The following is a 23,462-nucleotide window of genomic DNA, read 5'->3' on the forward strand; positions in this document are numbered from 1 at the left end:
GGGTTTCCTCCGGGTGCTCCGGTTTCCTCCCACAGTCCAAAAACACACGTTGGTAGGTGGGTTGGCGACTCAAAAGTGTCTGTAGGTGTGAATGTGTGTGTGTGTCTGTGTTGCCCTGTGAAGGACTGGCGCCTCCTCCAGGGTGTATTCCCGACTTGCGCCCAAAGATTCCAGGTAGGCTCTGGACCCACCGTGACCCTGAACTGGATAAGCGGTTACAGATAATGGATGGATGGATGGATAATGTAGCACATGTGTAGGTTTTCGGAGCCAGCATTGCAGGCTGTTTATCTCCACCTGTCTCTCTCAAACTTCTTCATTGCTTCATTTGGGCCCTGAAATTCACCCCATGCCAGGCAGCTGCTGCTGAGCCTGAGAGGTTCCTTTGGGGATTCTGAAAACAGTCATGGACAGAGGATGCAGGAGAGGAAAAATAACCACTCCATACCCTGCATCTCCATGCATGAATATTTCAGAGCTGCATCCGCACAATACATTGGAATCTCAGCCTCCTTTAATATTTGACAGTTTAATAATTCATGAAATAAAAATCTGTTTTTTCTCCACCCTCCTGTGTGATCTCCTTTTAGTGGTACTCAAAGTGCTGCTAGTAGCAGGACAGAGGTGGTGGCAAGTTAAAAGAAAGAAGAGACTTTAAAGTAAAAGAGTGTGTAGTTCTCTGTGTGTGTATGTCTGTGTTCATATGTGTAAGAGTGTGAGATATACAGAGTATACAGACCTGTCTATAACATATATTTACTTTTCTCTTGAAGGATTTGGTTGTGAATAAGTGGCCGTTGTTTGAGAGAAATCATAAAAGTTTTGTGCTTAAGTTAGAGACCAACATTTCAGATCAAACATCCATGAAGGTACTCATTAGTCAACAGACATTTCAGGAGAGATTCGATATAAAACAATAACAGACAACTGTGCAGAAGCTGTTATTTTGAAAATAAACATTAAATTTTGATCCACGAGGATTCCATTTTCAACACGTGGAATAATATCCCTACCACAGTACTTCTGAATATAAATAATAAAAGCTGTAATAAAGTTAAATGGTTGTCAATTTTGAAGTTGCATTGAGTTGTTGGGGCTTCAGTGTAATCTGCTGAATATAGATCTCCTACTTTTTCCCTAACACTTTAAATTTAATGAAAGATTTCACAGGAATTTACCTGTGTAAATATATCAGGTTTGTATATTATGTTTTTCACATATCAGCAATGGGGCGGCACAGTGGAGCAACAGGTAGTGTTGCTGTCGCACAGCTCCAAGCCCTGAGGATGTGAGATCAAGGCCAGCTCTGGGTGATTGTCTGTAAGTAGTTTGTTGTGGTCTCTCTGTGTCTGTGTGGGTTTCCTCCCACTGTCTAAAAACACATTGATAGGTAGATTGGCTACTCAAACGTGTCCAGTACTGTGAATGTGTGAGTGTGTTTCGCCCTCCAGTGTGTGTTCCCGCCTTGCGCCCAGTGATTCGAGGAAGACTTCGAACCCACCGTGACCCTGAACTGGACAGACAATGAACGAATGATAAGTATCCTGGCCCTGTACATGGCAGGGGACAGTTTAATGATAACATACAGTACAAAAAGTGTGCATACTGTAGAACAACCATGTACCAGTATAGTAAGTGACTGAAGTGATTTAATGAACAAAATTTGTAGACATAAGATGGGTATAGCTATAAGCCATTGGCCAGTAAATGTATATTTATATTTATTTGTACATATTTGAGTACTGCTCTTACGGGACATCATTAACAAACTCTTTTTAATTGCATTTTCTGCATGAGATGGTGTATGAAGCAATGAGTTGGTGTATGAATATAAAGCAATGGAAAAGTTGTGGCAATATGAAGAAAAGTGTGAATGAAAGATTGCGTATGATTTATGGTGGATTTGTAAATGAAACGGAGTAGTTCGGATAGATGACAGTGTCCAGAAGACTCTGCTTCAGTTCAGCATTAACTCCACCTCACAGGCTACAGCTCTCTCCAACAGCATCAGTGAAGCAGGACTCTTGAACACTCCAGAAAAAGAAAGAGCGCAGCTTTCAGGCGCAGGTAACTGATGCTCGTGATATTGTTTCCTCTTCGCTTCTTCACCGGTGTTTGTCTTGGACTGAGGGGAGATTATTCTGAAACACAAGAATCCATTCACACCTTATTTAATACGTTATTACAGTGGATGAATAGCCTTTTATTTTGAAGAAACCCTTTCTATCATAGCAACGGACTTCTAGACATGACCAGCTATAAATCTTTCGTCTCGAGCAGTATTGCGAATTACCTGAGGAAAGTTCAAGAAGAATCAGCTAAGTGTCTAAGCTCCGAACAAGGACGGCTAACGCTACCGTTGGACACATTTACTGGCTGCAGATATTAGCCACTTATTTGGAAGTATGTGTCGAAGAAGTCCAATTCAGGCTTTTTAATCACCCAGAAGTAAGTTACATCGGGACAAAAGTGGATTGATATCTTTTAGAGAGAGAGGGAGGGAGAGACAGAGAGTAACTCAACAGTTTTGAGGTTGGTTTCCTGCCTGAACCAACGGTTTTGGTGACGCCGAGTGGACAGTGAGAATTCACTACCAGGGCTTCATTCAGGTAACAACAGGCAAACCGCCTCATTAGCTAATACTTTTAGCACATATTTGTTTTCTGCTATTATGTAATCTGTAAGTAATATTAATATTGTACTTCCTCAGTGGGTATAACAAATTAACATTGCGCCACTAAATAATTTATTTTCAGACTCGTTTCAAAGAATCTGTTAAAGGGAAATAGCACCGAATTTTAGAAATGTCTACATGAAGTGTGCAAAATCTTTAGAGTAATTTAATACGACTTTTTTTTTTTATTTAGAAAAAAATGAACAATATAGTGATAAGAAACAGATTTCTGAAGAGTTCACAATAAGTTATAAGCAATTGTTCTGAATACATTGCTTTTTTATCTGATTAACCACTCTCTAAGCATTTTTAACATTAAAATAAAACAGAAACCTCTAAAACAATGTACGTGTTAATGCCACAAATGTTCAGAAATTTTGGAATTGGTGGAATTTTCCTTTAAGAGTTCAAATTACAAGGTCAAGGTCAACACTCCATCAGTCAACATACGTGGTACTGATACGTCTTATACAATAAATATGTTTTAATATTTTATGCAGGTATACCAAGTATAACGTATATGGCAAAACATTGTGCTACATAAATGTCTGCAGGATTCCTGTAACTCAGATTAGGCTTAGATTAAACTGCAGTGCCTATAGGTATCATCTTTAGAAATTCTTTTTTAGTCTAGGCTTAGTCTCAGTGTGTTTTCCCCTCAACGTGCTTCCTGGTTTTCTGGTGTTTAAATTGCTTAGTATATCTATTGAAAATGACATGGATTGTAAGTGCTTATCATGCCGACTTGTAGAAGTTTTGTGGATAGATTCAGAAATAGGTGAATTATACTTTTAATCCTTTAAAAGTGTTTCATTTTTTTTAAAATAAGTCTGTCCTCTTTGCCAACCTTAGAAATGAGTTATATAACATGGCCACCAATCTTCATACACTGACTTGCTTCTACATCCACAATCATGCAAACACACCACGTACAAACTCACACACAAACTCCCACAACAGTTCAAGTTTTCCTCATTTCGTCAGACAAGCCGTCGACCTTGTTCTAATGTCTGTTCCTGAAATATAAAATCATAGAAGCAAACATTTGGTCCAGTGCCATCTGCTTTTGTTTATTTCAAGAGCTGATCGTAATCAGACCTGAAGTTTAGTGCGAACAAAGCTTCAAAACGGATTGAGAGCAAACTCATCACTTAACATTAGAGTTTCTGAATGTTCTTATGTTGTTGACTTTTAATGACCCTTTATATCTGATAACATGAAGCTTTTTGCATAACAGTGATGACACTGTGTGGCCTGGGGTGAGTCTAAATACTGCCATTATTCCACTGAAATTTTTAACTGAAAACCCTAATAGAGGATGCACAGATGATTAGTCAGGCAGAAGAAGAAACATAGTGAGTTACATTTCATTTATTTCTGATGTAAACAGAATTAAAAAACATGTTGCATTATCCAAATTTATTCTGACAGATCTACAGTGGTCATATTCATAAGTCTGAATATAATACAAAGCTGGTGGTTTTCAGTAGATAATGACTTTTGACAAATGTCTGCTCCTAGAAAGACCATTGCCAAGATGTAGGAAAGTCAAATGAATCTTTTCATGTTGCTCCTCATTAAGATTGAAGCATCTCATGTCTCAAAGCAGATTCTATTTTAGGACTTTATTTTTGTCCCACTAATGCACAATCAGCTGCAGTACATCATGATTGTCTTACAGGGTGGCATATTTTTGGCAGCATTCACACTTGAATTTCTTCAGAAAAATGGCATAATGGGGATTTGATGTGTATGTCACTTGAAGGATAGCCATATCTTATAATACACCGTAGTGAGCATTTAGCTGTGAGGCAAAGTTGTAACAACGGTGTCATCATTAATCTTGTTTCATCACATCTGGTGAGTTACCTGGTTTATATAAACACAATACATATTTATTATGGTATTATTTTCTGCTACTTGTGCACATGTGCAGAGTGTTGATGGAGAGGATTTCGAATGACAGCCGGAACAGTGGTCATCTCAGGAGGAATCATAGCAGCAGTCATCTTACTGACGATTGTTACAGTGCTGTGTTACTGTAGATTGCAGGTAAACACTTTCAGCCACTGTATTTTTAGGGTTAGAATACACTTAATTTATTTATCAAAGTTTGGAAATTCATCAGTTTGGAAATATCTAAAATATAGTTGTGCCTATTCAGTATTCGAAATCTGTGAGTCACTGTGTTCTACATGAATATAAGATGTATCTCAACATGGATTTTAAGATGGATTGTCAACTAGCTGACATTTGGCCACCAGAGGATGCACTAGAGCACCAGCATATCATTCATTCATTCATTGTCTGGAACCCCTTATCCAGTTCAGGTTTGCGGTGGGTTCAGAGCCTACCCGTAATCACTGGACGCAGGGCAGGAACACATCCTGGAGGGGACGCAAGTCCTTCACAGCGCCACACACACTCACACATCTCGCCACTGTGCCACCAGAGCCAAACAAATACTTCTTATTCAGGGGGGCCCTTCTATTTATTCAGCACCCCCCACAGAGAAACTGTACAATTTTAATTTAGAGCATAATTTATAGAGGAATGGGAAATCTGATAAAACACAAGACTAAAGTTAGCTTTTTATTCACCAGCTGCATATTAGAATTTCCCTTTCAAACTTATATAGTGCTCTAAATTAAACTTGTACCATTGCTCTGTGTTCATTCATTCATTCATTATCTGTAACCCTTATCCAGTTCAGGGTCGTGGTGTGTCCAGAGCCTACCTGGAATCATTGGGCACTAGGCGGGAATACACCCTGGAGGGGGGGCAGTCCTTCACAGAGCAACATACACACATTCACTCACATGGACACTTTGGAGTCACCAATCCACCTACCAACATGTGTTTTTGGACCGTGGGAGGAAACCGGAGCACCCGGAGGAAACCCATGCAGACACAGGGAGAACACACCAACTCCTCACAGACAGTCACCCGGAGCGGGAATCGAACCCACAAGCTCCAGGTCCCTGGAGCTGTGTGACTGCGAGTGAGTGTGTCTGTGTTGCTCTGTGAAGGACTGCCCCCCCCAGGGTGTATTCCCACCTTGTTAATGAATGAATGAATTTGCTACTATATTAATCTTTAAAATGTCGACAGGTGCACTTTTAATGTCATAAGCAAAAGTAACCCCAGTTTAATAATATGAAAACATATTAAAATACTGACATTTTAAATGGTGAACTGTGACATTTTTGTATAGTATTATAAGACATTGCTGCCTTAAATCCAATGCTTTGTTGTTCTATTTCCTTTTCTTTCCATTCACAACATAATGAAACTTTGCTGATGCTAGTATTACTGCTGCAAAAGAGAGGGGTCAGAGAGGGAGGAGGAGGAGGAGGAGGAGGAAGAGGAGGAGGAGCCTGACTTTACCAAATCATCACCCAGTCCATCTCGCGAACCAAGCCCAAGCCCCCAGAGTCTTCCAAGTCCTCCGAGCCCACAGGGCTTTCACACACCTCCAAATTACTCTTCATCTAACCAGCTGCTCATGACTGCCGAGCCTTACGAGCCAAATGGACCATCCATCTACAACCGCTACAGCCCTGCGCTGCCCCGCAGGCCCATCCGCTCCTATAATTTCTGCCCCTCCTGCTCCGGCTACCTGCCCTTCTACCTGAACCCCCAGGAGGGGCTGCGGAATGGAGGGGGCAGGATCAGCTACAAGTCTCTGCAGCAGCAGGAGTTAGACCTGCCTGTGGTGCCTGTGGACATGCCCAACTTCAACAAGCTCAACCTCATCCACTCCGTCACTATGAGGGAGGTGGTTACTCACCACAGCGTCAGCACTGATGTGTAGTGCTTTTTGATGGAGAGGGGCACCTGGCTGAAACTTGATGAGGCTTGAAGCATTCCAGGGAATTCTGCTTTGACACTCCTAATAGACTGCTAGACTCTTAATAGAAAGCTAAAATGTAAGGTTTTTACTGCGTAAGGGCTCACAGCCTATCATAGATTAAACTTAGATATATGTTATAGTTGTTCTATACACATATATAAATGGATAGGAATTTTTCTAGAATTCTGTTTGCTTGCAAAAACAAGCAATATAATATATATAAATATACATATATATAATATATAATATAAGGGATATTCTTGACGAAATACATCAGATGGAAAGGGACAATATGGACACCTTCATCATAATGTTTTAACTAAGTAAGAGGGCTCACTCATGGCATGCAAACTTGAATAAGATCTGGACAGGATTATACTAGTTGTGTCATGTGTTCTGTAGTATCGTCACTAGATTACTGTAGTGAAGTATTAGACCATGAAAACATTTGCGTATTGTGTTTTTTTAAACTGTTGAACTGAGCTAACTATGACGTGCTGCTTGTTGGAGTGTTGATACACAGGAATTATGGGCTGTATGTGTGATTATCTGTATGTGAATTGCTGCAGACATGTTGTTGTGGCTTTGTGAGGCCTATTTTGAGATTTCACCCGTTTCTTAATGTTTTACATCTTGTGAATTTATTGAAGTAATTAAATTGTTTCACTAAATTAAGTAGTCATTAATTACTCTGCACAGTTCTGTTTGGTATTTTTGATGATCACGTTTATATATTTTGTGGTATACCAGCAAATTATTCATGGTTATTTTCTGTGATTGGACCAGCAGGTGGCATCAGTTCTTCCACTCATGAAGTCAGTTGTCAACTGATGGTCGATGTTAATATAGAAATATTTTTTAAAATGTGAAAGAAGATGGATCATGCTTAAATGCAACCACACTTGTCCCAACCTATTGGTTTCTGCAGTCTTTCATCATAACAGGAATATTCTTGATTTTTCTAGACTTAAATACAACACACACTGAATCATGAGTGATAGAATCTTATTTATCACATTTTGAGATGTAACATAATATGTGCAATTTTTTCTACAATAAAATTTTGATTGCCTTTTATACACTGAGGTAACAGCAGTGCTACATTACATTAGCTGGATTCTCTCACAAAGGAGCATAATAAATTGCATACAATTTCAAATATTACATGTTCAAGTGTCAGGACTCACTCAATGGCAGATAATAAGATGCAGGAGTATCAGTCGAACAGGTGTTCATTGCTTCCATGGTATAAAAAAAGAACAAAAAAAAAAACAGCTGTTTGTACGAAAAAAAAAGTCAAAACAGCAGGAAGATAATGCTTAAAAGAACACCTGTTCTGACCAATAAATAAACAATATAAAAGCTATGGTCCAGCAATATTTCAATAAGAATAAAAGAAAAAAAAACAGCTTCTGGACTGGCAGTGGATCAAGAGTCAACTTGTGTTTACACATACAGTACTAAGTCTTCCATCATTAGCCAGAGGTAACATTCAATACTGACCCCTCTCCCTGCCAGTTTAATGGATCATAAATACTTTCATGCATTGTAATTATGGTTCACTGAGCAATAATCAAAATAATTTAATGCTTCCTTAAGGAATCCCACAACTGCAGGACTTTGTCATAAAGTAAGTATTGTTACTATAATACTGACATCAATGGTGGTTTAATGTAGCTAGCTGGGGAAACAATGAAATATATCCAAAAGATAAAACCAAGATGGTTTAAAATAAACTGCACATTTTCAGTCTTTGGTCCATCACTCTGAATGGATATCTGATATTCAGGACTCTAGTATTTTTCACGAGTTACCCCACTGCACTGGTTAAGTGTGCAATGGTCTTCTTCTCATAAAAAGGCATTGCCTCTTGCCCATATGGTGTTTCATTGGTAAGGACTAGGAGGCTTGTAGATTCCGGCAGGAATGGCAGCAAGCCTTGCTGTAATACCAGTGACTGCACAGGTTGACTTTCAGAGCCAGAGTGCAGTTGGTGTTGGGACGGTCCTGGCAGTTCTCATCTGTATAGAAAAAGCAGGCATTGACAATTCCATTTAGCAATGACTTCATAAAGGAAATATAGTTATCTTCTATAATTATCATCTATTTATAGTAGCTGTTTCATGCAATATCCATCTGTTTTGAAAAAGGTCCTCCAAATGAGCTACGCAGTTTCCTTTCTTAGTTACATTAGAATATGTTTCAATAAAAATATATGTGACGTACAAAACTAGAAACAGAGGTGGCGCAGCGTGCAAGGAGCCTCAGAATCATCCCACGACGCTTGTTATTTCACACCTGGTGCTTTGTCGCGAGGCAACAGCAGTTTCTGTTTACCCTGCATTTTACCATGATGATACCATCATGTACACAAGTCTTTAATATCTGTATACTGCCTAAATAAACAACTATGTTGTCTAATTTTAAGCACAGCTTTTTGTTTGAAAAAGATCTAACAATTATATATTTGTTTCACTTCTTGTACAGGTTCAGGTTTACACTCTTGAAATGCAGCTTCAACAAACAGCTATATTTTAAATTGTAGCTGCAGTTCAAGAGTGTAAAACCTGAATTAGGTTTAGGTTCCTGATGCTAGGGTCAGGGTTAGGGTTAGGGTTAGGCAGACTGTACATTCAGCAGGAAATCTGAATTCTGTGCTGTTTCTTCATAAAAACTGCTAGGACGGCACATGCAAGTCAAAAATGGATCAAAAGCACATGCGTTACTGCCATGGTGCTACGTCACACTGTGAAAGGCTAAACTGGCACTTGTTGCAGTGTGTTGAGCATTTCTAGTGTGAAATTAGCTTAAAATTGTTTGTATGGTGCTCATATGAAATTGTTCACTGCTGCATTTTTTTTAAATAGAAGTACATTCTGTGTTCAGATGTGAATTGTTTTCAGATTGGGTTCTAACTACTCATATTCATCCCACATTGCTCTCTAGCAGCTCAACAGAGACACATCTTTTCACACATTGATATTATTTATCACACCTGATATTATATATTACAAGAATATTCATGCATTCATTCATTATCTGTAAGCGCTTATCCAATTCAGGGTCGCGGTGGGTCCAGAGCCTACCTGGAATCATTGGGCACAAGGCGGGAATACACCCTGGAGGGGGCGCCAGTCCTTCACAGGGCAACACATATACTCACACACACTCACACCTAAGGACACTTTTTTGAGTCGCCAATCCACCTGCATCGTGTGCTTTTGGGCTGTGGGAGGAAACCGGAGCACCCGGAGGAAACCCACGTGGACAAGGGGAGAACACACCAACTCCTCACAGACAGTCACCCGGAGCAGGAATCGAACACACAACCTCCCGGGAGCTGTGTGACTGCGACACTACCTGCTGCGCCACCGTGCCACATTATTACAAGAATATGCTTGCATAAAAATACACGCATTCATTTTCATATATTATCACTGGAACAGCCACAAGATGGTCAGTCATATAAGATTATACAAAACTCATTTTTTAAGCTGGAAAAGAACAGAACATTGCTATTTCGAATGTATTGAGAAATATCTGCATCTGTAAATGTCGAGTTTGTTTGATTTGACACCGAGGTTTACCTGGAGGTTCTGTTGGGCAAGCCTGAAGGGCACAGGTCTGTTTGTTAACAGGCTTGGTGAGTGGGTCACATCCTCGCACAAGCTCTCTTCCCTGATAACACTTCACGTCCCTCATTCTCACGCCCACGCCACAGGTCTTAGTGCACTGTCATTTGAGAAAAAGAAAAAGCTGTGGTCATGAATGGTCATTGACAGCACAATATACTTAAGCAGACACTCTGGATACACCATGTGCAACTGGACTAACAAAAACAAGCACACCTTTGATGGTAATGTGGTAATTAGTGGTGCTAAAACAACGCTATGAGTTCATTTCCTACCTCAGACCAAGGTGTTGTGTACCACTTGAAGCAAGGTCTCTCAAAACAGGTGTCATCATCGGCTGGTCTCTTGCTAGCATCACATTCCTCATCCTCATGAATGAGAAACTTGCCACCTGTGATGCCAGCACAAAGCACAGTCCTCCTCTTCACACCACGTCCACAAGTCGTGTTGCACTGAAATGAAAAAAATGCAGGACATTTATATTTCCCTCTTATTTGGGAACATAACTAAAACTACTGATTTTCTTCATGGTATTTCTTTACAGGCCAAATTGAGTGCTGGAATCTCAACACTACACAACATCTAGTTCTAGCCAAATATTAAAAAGGGAGCTGGTGAAAAGGCAAAACTGTAATATTTAAAAAAATATTATAAAAAATCTGTGATTTGGATACAATAATTTTGCACATTGCACCAAGTCAAGATGATGTAATTTATCACAGTACCAACAAATATCTATATTCCGGACCCATAAATTAAACCACAGCAGGACTTCAGCAGGAATCACACTTCATTTTCTGAGAATGTCTGTTGATTTCTCACCCTTTCCCAGTCCTGTGACAGCCAGTGCGGTGGACATTCTTTGTCTCCACAGGGATGAATGGCCAAGGGCTTGTTTTCAGGTGAACACTGGTATTCAGGCACCACCCGGCCCTCTGGAGTTTTGCAGTAAACATGCCGGACCATCTTGCCATGCCCACATGCACCTGAGCACTGAATAAGTTTGAAGAAAACAGAGAAAAATCAGATAAACACACACACACACGCAGAAAAATACACTGCCTCAAAATGAGAAAAGACAATGCAGTTCATGTGTGAACCCTTTTCTAGGAGTCATGGCATGTCTTACTGGACCCCACTCAGACACTGTCCACTGGCGCTCGCAAGGTGGGCCGGTACAGTTCTTGGCAGACGGAGGGCGGGTGGCCTCATCACACGTCATGATCTCATCTGAGCATCGGACTTCACGGCTCACTAAGCTCCGGCGACCACATTTTGCTGGGCACTGCACAAAGAACAGACGTATTTTATGTATTTTCTTACCTATACTAGAGATTATGTCCGTAACCACTTAAGGGTAGCAGTGGGTCTGGAGACTGCCTGGAACTACTAGGCACAAGGCAGGAACACACACTGGACAGGGCACCATTCCATCACAGGGCATTTTACACACACACCAATGGACACTTTTGACCAACGTGTTTTTTGACTGTGGGAGGAAACTGGAGCTCCCACACAGAACACACCAAACTCTTCTCACAATCAACCAAGACAGGGCTGAAACCCACAACCCTAGGACCCTGCAGCTGCGTGACAGTGATGCTATCTGTTACGCCATTGTGCTGCCCTGTTGGGATACTATACTGTATTTTGTATTGACCACGATGAGCTTCAAGCTATTCAAGGGATTCAGAATGTATTATAAAACAGAGACTAATTCAAGAAACTGGATTCAAGGATTACAGTGTTTCATAAAATTAGTCTTGGGCAGCACGATAACGCAGCAGGTAGTGTGGCAGTCACACAGCTTCAGGGACCTTGAAGTTGTGAGTTCCCACTCCGGGTGACTGTCTGTGAGGAGGTTGGTGTGTTCTCCTTGTGTCTGTGTGGGTTTCTTCCTAATGCTCGGGTTTGTCGCCCTGCAAAGGGCTGGCGCCCCCTCCAGGGTGTGTTCCTTCTTTGCGCCCAATGATTGCATGTAGGCTCCGGACTCACCGCGACCCTGAACTAAATAAGCGGTTACAGATAATGAATGAATGAATAAATTAGTCTCTGCTTCACATTCACATTTATATTTTCACATTTATGTTCACGTTTATATTTTTTAAAATTCATATTTTCCTTTTGCTATGCAGCTCATTTTATTCAAAACCATGTAATGTGGGTTTTGAAACTCAAACCATTCATTCATTCATTCATTCATTCATTCATTCATTCATTCTCTGTAAATGCTTTATCCTGTTCAGGGTCATGGCAACTCAAATCAAAATTAAATTAAATGTATTGTCATGTGTTCTCCCCGTGTCAGCGTGTGTTTCCTCCGGGTGCTCCGGTTTCCTCCCACAGTCCAAAAACACACGTTGGTAGGTGGATTGGCGACTCAAAAGTATCCGTAGGTGTGAGTGAGTGTGTGTGTGTTGCCCTGTGTAGAACTGGCGCCCCCTCCAGGGTGTATTTCCGCCTTGCGCCCAGTGATTCTGGGTAGGCTCTGGACCCATCGCGACCCTGAACTGGATAAGCAGTTACAGATAATGAATGAATGAATGAATGAATGAATGAACGAATTGTCATGCCACACTTACACAGGAGTAAGGTGAGTGAAAAATTTGAGTGCTTACTCCTCCCATTCTTCAGTATATATAAACTGAATTAATAAACCAAGCAATATGACAAATCAACTCCTCTTTGACCCACCTCTAACCACTCAGCTACCTCCCACTGCGGGCCACAGGTTGGGCTCTTACAGGCCCTGCGTTCTGGGGGGCGCTCTAGCTCAGCATCTATACACAGATCACTGTAGACAGAGCTGTCCAGGCCAGGAGCCAACATCTTCCAGCAACGCACCAGTCTAAACTGAAAACCTTCACCGCATGTGCGAGAGCACTCACTCCAGCTGCTGGCCTCCCACCTGCAGAAGAAGTGGATGCATGATTATTGTCAGTCAGATTGACACCAGTTTTTGAGTAAAGCAAATAAAAACATCCATTACTAGTGGCAAACATTTCTCCAGATTTTTTATCAGTATGATTTGTATACCTGGGCTGGCACTCCCTTCCAATACAGAAATCATGCACAGGTTCTGGTCGAGTCAAAGCATCACAGTAAGTGTCATCCACCTCAACACCATCATACCGCACACACATAGCAAATGATTTTGCGACACCTGTTACAGAGAGAAACATTAATAAAATAGTAAAAAAGTGAATCCTGAATAAGACTTATACAAGTGTTGAATAGGGGGTCTTGTCAGTACCTATTGAGCATGTCATGCTACATGGTTCCTGAGTAGACAGTTTCCACCGATACATATCTGCAGCACTCAGTTTGTTCTTCTGTAATAACCGTTGATGACTCCTACAGGAGAATACCTCACATTGTAATTACATTTCAGGTCCGATTAATGACCAACACTCTACATCATATACTACACAAAACAAACCGGCAATCGGACTTTTGGTTCTTCTATTTTTCCTGCATCCAAAACATCAAAGTCTGATTCTTCACTCTCTGCCTAATATATCCCACCCCTCCATAATTATTTTTTTTTCTTTTGGCAAATACGTCACACAATGTATTTTATAACTATTTTGTACTTAAATCACAAAATAACATAAACACAACAACCATTTTGAAACTTTGTATTTCAAAATGTTGTTCTAAAACTGTGACCAGAATGGGTTATATGTAACATAAGACATGGTACTAAAGCATTTGAATAGTTAAAAAAGGTTGGAAAACAACTTTTAAAACAAAAACATGCTTTTAAAATAAGGATTGCTATGGTTTTATGAACTAACCAATCACACAAATGTGGTTCATGTGGTCATGTGGTTGCATCCTGGATGTTAAGTAAATGCCTGGCAAATGTGCCATAAACAAACTCCTTATCAGCTTTATAAAACACATGTCACCTTGCACTCCTAGGCTGATCACTATATATGTATTTGTCAAAGCTGGGACACCAACTGGTACGTCAGTAATTAAACCACAATCTTTTTTGGAATTCCTGGTCACACTTATTAATTAATTAATGTCAGACATGGATAAGTGTGCAATGCTCCACTGCATGTCTTCCTGTGATTCCTGTAAATGTATCTAATGCGACAGGCGTAGCCTGTACCCGAGTGATCTATGGTGCATTTTTCCACAAATAACAAAAACACTATGAGTTATGCCTTTCCGAAAGGCCATCTTCCTCATGCTCAGTCTCTCCTTCTCTCGCTTTTTCTTGCCTGGAATCTCTCTTTTCCTTCAAATGCATGAAAGGGCGTGTCATGTGATGTGTTTTACGATCTCTGGCAGGGAGGCTGGTGAAGCAGTGTTTGGACACATTGCAGGGAAGCCAACATGAATTATAAATATGATGGAATGCAATCCCACCAGCCCTCTGCTTGGCCGTCTCTCCTCACCACTCTTTGAATGTCTCAGAGAGCGTAAAAAAAAATGTCCAAGGAGAGTCTGGAGCACATTCCATTCCCCACGAGCAGGGCTGTCCCAGCTGAGACCATCATGCACTTGGACATGTCTGTTTCAGAGGGCTAGGGGATGGCTCCTGCTTTATCTTAACAGCAGAAGCTGCACTTTGGTCTGAGAGAACAGGTGATGGAAATATGAATAAATTATTAGCTAGTGTTTCATGTGACTTTACCTGGTGCGATTGGTGCGGTTACTGCTCCTCAAGCCAGTGATCAAAGTCCTGTTCTGGAACAGGAGGTCTCCCGTGTCGTTCCGGCTTTGGCCCAAGGTAAACTCAAGTAATGAACCATTAAGGCTCCCTTGCTCCATGCTGCTGTAGTCAAACTCCATTGGGTCTTCTTCAGGGAAAAGTCCTGTTCCCTCACTAAAAAGCTGATTAGCTGAGATGTTAATGTGCATACGCTGCTTAAGAAGCATTCTCCATATGAGGTTCTCAGAGTCCTCCATCCCCTCTGCAGGTCTGCTGGCAGGCACAATTCCAGGAGCAACCACTTGACTTGGCCAGCTGCTATTGCCAGCTTTACACAAAAATAAAAAGGTTAGAAAGATGGACAAACTTATATTGCTTGTTTAAAATGATTTGAGAAGGACACATAAACTCACAGAAAGGTTTATCAGTTAAAGTTATTCGTGCATGAATACGTCAAGCACCTTTAAAATAAAAAATCAGATTTTCACACTATTTTAGACAGACTTAAAAGACATTCCACAGCATATTCTCAAAGCTGGCTCTGGCATCTAAAAAGACCACCTTAGCCACACTGACTGCCCTTTTTCCCATGTGGTTGTGGCGGCTGGCATGACGTATAGGAGAGAAACTGAGAGGGCAGGACAGTTGTCTACCATAGTCAGGAGGCAATAATGCGTTCCTGCCCTCCTGCACTGAAGCCATCCCACAACACAGGCACGGTCTCTTTCAGAACTCTAGCTCTCCACATAATGATCAAATTCAGGCCCAGAGAAGTCAGTGCAAAGCCATTACCACCCATGACGTTGATCCGGCATCTAATGGAAGAAAAATATCAGGGCTCTGTGAATTTTTCATCCTCCCTAGCTAATCTTTGTGTTGCTTCTCATGCATTATAAAGGACTTCAAAGGGCCAGCTAAGAGAGTCCTCTTTTAAAAAAACTGGCATTTTATCTCTTGTCCAACGATTGCCCAGTGAACCATATACAGCCTGCTTCTCTCTGCTTTACCAGATACTGTGAAAACATCCATATTTAGTGTCCAGAATGAGGGCTATGAATGAATTTTAAAAGCAGTGGATTAAAATCCATATATGGGTAATATTTTAACAATGAACATTTTGCGAGAGACTATCACAATCACATCCTATCACCACCTTAGCTGATATTATGGAACAATCCACTCTATGCCTGAAGATTTCTGCTCGCCTAGGTGTGTGGTGTTCCAAAAGGTCAGTGATAAAATGGATTAAAATAACACTCACAACCACGACCCTGAAATGGCATTTTAAAATCCTGGCCTGGAACCCAGATCCAGATTTGAAGACCTCTGAAGACCTGTGCACGGTATTTGAAAGAATAAACTCTGCTATACAGAGTCACTACCTACCTGGATACTTAGGTGGTACTGCAGAGTCTGTCTCACAATCTACAGCAGCTGTCTCTTCATACACCTCATTTGTCTCCTGGCCAGGCCCCTGTCTCTCTGCTGTACCTGGCTCTACACCTTGCGTCTGCACCTGGTTCCTCTCCATCTCTCCAGCTTTGTCAAATGCACTCTCATTGTGCGGCAACACACTTTCAATCTCTATGGAGCCATGGTGGCTGGATACCCTGCTTGAGCCAGTGTAAATGGGTGGCTGAGAGACTGGAGCAAGGGGGTCTCGCATCACTGTGTATTCGTAGGTTATGTAAGGGTTGTGGCCATTCTGGTTCCAGACCTTTGAAATCAGAAGATAAGAAACAGACCAATGGAACACAAGTAAGAACACAGATGCTGTAAACATGAACATGTTTAATTAATGAACAAGGCTTAGACACAACACATTCTCTGCTGTTTAAAATGGATCCATGCGGCAAACACTTGTACTAGAAGCCACATTTCAAGGTCCTCTATAATGCATCTTTGCTCATCATGGGGTCATTCCATGCACAAGCCAGTCACTCTGTGTCATTTCTTTAAGGGCAGTGGATCACAGTGCCTTAGTTGTATTCATTACGAGCCATGGCATCTGTGGCTTGCACTATGTCAAAGGCAGGGTCAGCCAGCCAGTGAGATTACCCAGGGGGCCTTGGCAGCGAGAGGAAGGACCGCAGCTACAGTACCAGAACATTGATGGGTTGATCGATGGGGCCTTTCGCCACGATATACTCAATCCCCGTCTCATAGACATCGGTAGGCCTCCTGTACTTGAAGATAGTGCCGGCCACGTGGAAGTTCTGAGGGCTGTCTGCTTTGTATGCACCATTGAAAAAGAAGTTCCCTGCCTGGTCAGTCACAGCTGCAGTAAAGCAAGAGGGGGAATTTAAAAGTACTTTATTTAATCTGCGCTCAGAGGAACAGTGACTCCACTTATGCATTACCTGATACTGTGATAAGTCATGCTAATTGCAAAAAAGATAAAGGATGTTGTTCTCCATGGCTAGATGTACTTTGAAAAATATATACTAAATTCTTTTAATAAAGTAGGAGAAGAACATGCTTCATCATCACTGCATGCTAGTGCTAAATCAGATATGACACACCACTAGAAAAGCTGTTAATTATCTTCAGTGTTACACTTCTTTTAATGTCTTTTAAGTGCTCAGATTTGAGTAACTGGTAAGGTCTACACACCTAGTATATCTGCAGACTTCTTCCTCTCAATGATTTGGATGTCCCATGAGCCCTCTGGAATCTGAGTAATGAAGGAATACCCTTCAAAGGGAAAGAAAGAAAGATATATAATAAAAACATCACATCTGCAGTGATGATGCTCGGTGAGGATGCACCAATAGAACAATATAAAAGTCCCTACCGAGGCTGGAGGCCCCACGGCGGAAGTTTCCAGTTACCCTGCTACAACTGCTCCCATCTCCTTGACACACACCACACTTGTCCAATGTATTGGGAGAGAAGAGGATGCCATCGCATCCAATAGGCTGCAGAGAGGAACACAAAACTGGGTCATATATTTTAGGAAGCCAATCAGCAGTTACTAAGCTGGAAGACCTTTAACAGAAAACAGTCTGGCACCTCCAGACTTTTGCATAAATATAAACAGTGCTTATTGGAATATGACCTACTCAAAGTTCATCTGCCTATTTTAGAACGACATCTAATTAATTTGTTGACCATAAATGTACCTCACACCTGCCGTTGACACAGACTCCCCTGTAATTGCTGTATTTGCAGGATGTTCCATCACGGGCTGGGACCATCAGCTGTCTCTGACCATCCGTTGTGGTGCAGTGAAGGTCACAGGGATTGCTGGAGATATGAACGTAGTCATCTACAGAATTACAAACAGAGTATCGGTGTTTGCCCTTAAGCATGTCTTGCGAATTGTAGATGTAGACTAGATTTATTCTAAGGACAGAATACCCGGGTAAAGGGGTTTCCAGTGGTAATATTTTCCATTGTACACCTGAGAGTTGAATGACCAGCACTGCTCCTCTCTGAAACTCCTCCCAGCTGAGGGACACTCCTGCAAGTCATGGACTACACTTAGAGAGTTGAGACACAGGACATTGTCAGTATCAGTGGCCTACTTGTCTGTTTGGTTTTCCCTTTATCAGTAATAGCAACAGTGTCTGATTTACTCACTGGTTATCAGAATGTATACCAAGTGAAAATAGTTTTAATCTACTTATAACTCTATTGTGCTGTCAAGTGTCACGCCTGGGTTGTATATCTCTGGAGGAATGAACAAATACATTGTGTTTTTGTGAGAGGAAAGGCACGTCTGATAGTGGGAACGAACCTGTGTGTTGCAGAGGTGGTACCTTTTTGCATTGCCTGTGCACGTCATGTTGTCCTTCCCAGTAGTGGCTTTCTTTCTTTAAATAAAAATACCTTGCATGATTATTTAAGTGCAAATTATTTCTGCAAATCTCAGATGGATCAATTCAAACTAAAGTATGATATTTGCAAGGCATCCACTGACCTCTGCTTTAGACAGTGCCTCTCCTGAGACTTGACCCCGCCTCCACAAGTGCGTGTGCAGGCTGTCCATTTAGCCCATTCTCCCCACCAATATGTAGTCACCTCCAGTCCATCTTCCAGACTATTAGAGGCAACACCTTCGTCCTGTAACAAAGTCCATTCCAGTCAAAATTGGAAACAGGCTATCCTGAATACTCCCTAGAGTCCTGCAATACTTATAAGTCAGAAACTTTATTTTGAAAGCTATGGTAATGTTACTGACCTGTCCTCTAGTTGAGATGTTGCTCAGAGAAAAAGCCAAGGTTACGAGACCCAGGAGGACCATACAGCGCTCCCCACACTGGGCCCTTGACCAAGTCCTCATCCTGAAGGGAAAACAACATGGTGTAAGGAAACTTTATTGCCTCTGAAAACACCATTTAAAATTGTTCTGTTAATAGTACTAAAGACAATCGGTTGGGGGGGGGGGGTGGTTAGGTTGCTTTTAAGCATGTTCACACCCAAAAACTTCTAATGCTTAATCTGATCCCTAAGATGTCCTCAAAGAACCAGCATTGGCTGAGTAGTATTTTAGGCTTGGCATTGAACAGCTGTGGGCTGATTAATTGCAGGCACCATAGACCAAATGATTTTGCAGCTGGCACACCTGAAACCTCTAGAACCGGCATAAGAAACTGAAAAAGGCTTTGCATTTGAATTGAAATCACCACACAATCTAAATCTCACATGAGGGCCATGGTTTTTCTGTCTTTACCTAACTGGCCAAGATATCAGGTATACTGGCAGAACTTGTTTAAATGAAAGACTTTAGATCACACTGCTTCCTTCAATGCATCTGGGGTTTCCTCATCAGACCCGCACCCCTAGTTAGGTTGGATCCTTAAAATAAGCAAACAGATCCTCAAGCTCTGTTTGCAGTCTGGCTTTTTCTGGCACTAAATATTGGTGACAGGTGTCTTAAACTACCCACAAGAGCACCTGGAGTTCATTATCCGGCCCAGACACAGCTGGAACGCCGCCAGCTCACCAAACACCCGTCTCCCACAGACCCAGCACTGCGAGCCCACTGCCGCTGAGACAGACCTTCCTCCTCTGAGCTTCCCAGGCCATGGAAGAGAGTAAACACAGGCTAACACCCCCCCCCTCCCCCCCCTGGGGCCTCTGCTCAGGGGAAAGGGGAGGGGAAAGGGAGGTGTTTTTCTTTCCCTGGCAGCAGACAGACAGCGGGGCCATTCCCCTGGGGTGGGTGGGTTTGGTGGAGAGGGGGTGGCTAGCCCTTGTTTGGTGGCTGGGAGCAGCAGACTCATCCTTCTCTAGAAAAGCTGCTTCTCACCAGACTTGGGGCTTCCTCAGTTCTCAGCAACCCACTCACGTTCACAGCCCAAAGTGGAAAATTGACGGGGCAGTCTTTTTAGGCTTGCTAGGAAGTTATAGTCTCTGAGGAAGAAAGAGAGTTTAACAGAGGTCATGCACAGCTCCCAGAACTTGGCTGCAGAGGAGCAACAAGTGTCTTGGATGATGTTAAAGTCATGCCTTTGCATGCTTTAATGCTCCTTTATTTCTAGTAAGGTGATTCCCAACCATGATTCTGGAGAACCCGTCTTGTATATTATGCTTTTACCTCGATTAGTGATTAAACATTTGGACCAAGATTGGAACCCAATTACCAAGCATAAATATGAATTGAGATTCAATTATAATATATCACAGTGCTACTTAAAATTTGCTACATGCTTACCTCATCCTCATCAAAAAATATGTTTTGTCAATGGATATACTTCACCTAAAGCTATATCCAAAGATCTGTTTAGCAACAGATTTCATATTTGATTGCATTGGATCTTGTCCACCAAAGATTGCTAACTGGTGTCTTATGGCTGCCCTCTGCTATTCCTCATCCTAACTGCTGTATTTAAGCAGCAGATTGGTAGCTTAATATCAGACTAGTTGCTTTCTTAATTTAAAAAAATTCAATCCACTCACTGTGTTTCATAAGGATGCAAAGTGCATCTTTCAACATTATGAATATTTTATTCAAACCCTTTAAGCACTTTGGTAGAGGAGGCATATGCATCAACATATTTGTTCAAGACCAGATATTTCAGCTAAAATTCTATATGCCACATAAATAATTTGCATTAGCCTTAAAATTTCCAAGTTAAAACCCCTAAATTTCATGATTTAAACATCATGGGCGATCAAGTATAAAACATCTTGTTACTTGTGTAAACACTTTGTATCCTTTAGGTGAATATATATTTTTGTATAAATTCCACTTAGCTATATCTTCTGTACATCATGGGCTAGCACTTTGTGCTATGATGCTAAAAGCATGTGGATGCAAATGGTTTTAAACTCCCCAAGATTGGTTTACCTTCTTCTGTTTAATGTGAAGTCTTAGTGTTTAGTGTTTTATTCCTGGAGTTTCACACTGTTCTTACATTATTAAAACTGGAAAGTGCCATAATGACATCCCTGCCACACCACCAAAATCTCCCAATAAATCCCAACTCCAGTTCAGTGCTTTACCTCAGCCCAGCAGTGTTCCAGACAAGTCAACGCTGTGTGCTTAAGTTTGTTTTGCCATTGAACAAGTGTCTAGTCTGTCTGGCTTAGTGGTCATTTTTCAGAAAGTTTCTATATTAACAAAATAGGACCCCCTCCCCACCCCTACACACACACATAAGCACATTAAATATTCATTAAATATTCACACACATCCTTACCTGCAGTCCTTAGGGGCTGTAGTGGAGCTGAGTGGTGGCTGGGCAGTGTGGGTGGTGGTGGCAGTGGTGGTCAGTAATGGTGTGCTCTGAGGATGTGTCTTGCAAGGAGGGTAAGGTGTACATCTGCATCCCTCCTCTCAACCCCCACCACCCCCTCATCCTTTCCTCCCTCCCTCCCTCCCACCCACCCATCCACCCTTTCCCTCTGCTTCTGGCCCAGCAGGAAGTGAGTGGCAGTGCTGGGGGAACGCCCACATGAAAACGCTCGGCGGGTGCCAAGCTTGAGGGCTGCTACTGCCGCCGTTGCTGCTGCTGCTGAGCTGTAGAGCAGAGTCTTCAGCCCCAGGAGTCCCAGCCAGACTGCTGTCGACTGGGCTCGGCTCGCAGACAGACAGGGAGGAAGTCGTCGTTTCCCACAGAGCCCCCCTCCCTCCCCTCCTCCTGCCTCTCCAGCACCTCTCTGCATCACAGTGGTCCCCCCTCCCATTTAGCCTCCTTCTTTGGCCTCACAATCACATATCAGGCTCTCCTCAGCCTCCTCAAAGTGCTTAGTATATTATCCTGTGTGGCTATCCCCCTTAAGAGAGACCCATTATTAACTCTTTAAACCAAAGTTCCTGTTTGGGGGACTCCACTTTGTCTCTCTTAAATTAGTTTTAATGTAGTTACTGAGAAATTTATTGTACTTGGTAGAGGTGGGCATGATGAACAGTTTAGGATTGTCATTGACAGGTTTTCCATTTCTGACATGGTGTGAAAAATACTGGTGTGTTTTAAATTGTGTGAAATTTTTTTTGGGTTAAAATCTGGTTACGTCAACATCCATTGAAAGTTAAACTTGTTTTTTCCTTTGCTTGCTAAGTTACCATTTCTGAGATTTATGTGAGCGATTTTTTCTCCCTTGAGACTGAATATTTCATTATTAAAAAAAGCACATGTTGGGATTTACTCTATTGCAGCTGAAATGCTAAAGAAAAATCATACAAATTTTATAACTGTTAAATTTCCCTGTGTCTAAATATTGTGAAACTTATAGTCTGTTTTTATATTATATTTTAGCTGTATTGACTCAGATATAAAGGCTTTAAGCCCAACCACAGGACTAGAGTGATGAAGGAATTCATCCATAACAGGAAAAAGACAACATAAGAGATGAAAGGAGACGAGAAAAATGAAAATAATTGACTTGAATAAATGAAATGTACAGAGAAATACCTACACAGGTTAATACAAAGAGCATGAGAGAGGGAGAGAAGGTTTGGCCGGCTGAGGCAGATAGCCGAGACCACCATGCCTGTGTGTGAGACGCGTGCATTTAAAGACCACATGTTCTCTCGGCTGCCCGTGCGTCTGCTCGGTGCATTAGGGACGCTCTGCTACACTAAAAGCTCAATCAAGCACCGCTCTCAGACCGCAGATCTGTATGGTGATAGACATAGTTCAGGAGATTTGCACAGTCTGCAAGTCTGGAGGAATGGCCACTCTTTAAAAACCCTCAAATTACGAGGCAGCAAACACTGGCAAACACTGTGTGAATGTGTGTGTGTGTGTGTGTATGTGTGTGTGTGAACTCAGTATGCTTTCGAAAGTGAGGTGTCGTGTGGGAAAAATACTCTCGAGACATTTTGTTGTAAACACAACCAAATTTTTTTTCCCCCCAAATCTGTGTGAGGGGTTACACCAAGAGTCTAAACTGGTTTAAGATTAAAATCTCAAACATTCAAACTAGTTAATATAACATTTTAATAAAGACAAAGAAAACCCCTTAGAGGTCCAAAATCCAATATCTTTCTAATTAAGATCATTGGTAAGGGCTGTTTGGTTCAGGGCTGTGTGGGTAAGAATCAGTGGGCCCTTTCTGACCTGCTGTTCTTATCCTGTCTAATGTACCACACATGAATGCATCCACTGCACTCCCAACCAAAACAACTCTTGCTCTCACATGAGAGAGTGTTGTGAGAAATTTAATTCTGCTGTGTCTGTTAGGACA

General features: G+C 41.7%; 2 protein-coding genes across 2 annotated transcripts; one reads left to right on the forward strand and one right to left on the reverse strand.

Annotated features, from left to right (window-relative positions):
* The first annotated feature begins 2,472 nt into the window (after positions 1–2,472).
* LOC136679269 (protein FAM163B-like) lies at positions 2,473–7,421 on the forward strand. Its single transcript, XM_066657704.1, has 3 exons — positions 2,473–2,609; positions 4,611–4,726; positions 5,982–7,421. Exons 2-3 carry the CDS (start codon positions 4,634–4,636, stop codon positions 6,486–6,488), a joined length of 600 nt encoding a protein of 199 aa, XP_066513801.1. The 5' UTR covers positions 2,473–2,609; positions 4,611–4,633; the 3' UTR covers positions 6,489–7,421.
* Positions 7,422–8,194: 773 nt separating this feature from the next.
* LOC136679446 (ADAMTS-like protein 2) lies at positions 8,195–21,601 on the reverse strand. The gene is given in 20 exon segments (XM_066657963.1): positions 8,195–8,548; positions 10,115–10,259; positions 10,435–10,611; positions 10,982–11,152; positions 11,289–11,444; positions 12,854–13,067; positions 13,196–13,322; positions 13,413–13,513; positions 14,808–15,153; positions 16,212–16,542; positions 16,928–17,103; positions 17,439–17,519; positions 17,620–17,743; positions 17,948–18,093; positions 18,186–18,288; positions 18,565–18,640; positions 18,748–18,890; positions 19,009–19,111; positions 21,473–21,486; positions 21,488–21,601. Coding segments are annotated over 20 exon segments (2,970 nt in total). The 3' UTR covers positions 8,195–8,426.
* Between the last annotated feature and the right edge of the window lie 1,861 nt (positions 21,602–23,462).

Source organism: Hoplias malabaricus, chromosome Y (assembly GCF_029633855.1).
Source record: "Hoplias malabaricus isolate fHopMal1 chromosome Y, fHopMal1.hap1, whole genome shotgun sequence".
Lineage (NCBI taxonomy): Eukaryota > Metazoa > Chordata > Actinopteri > Characiformes > Erythrinidae > Hoplias > Hoplias malabaricus.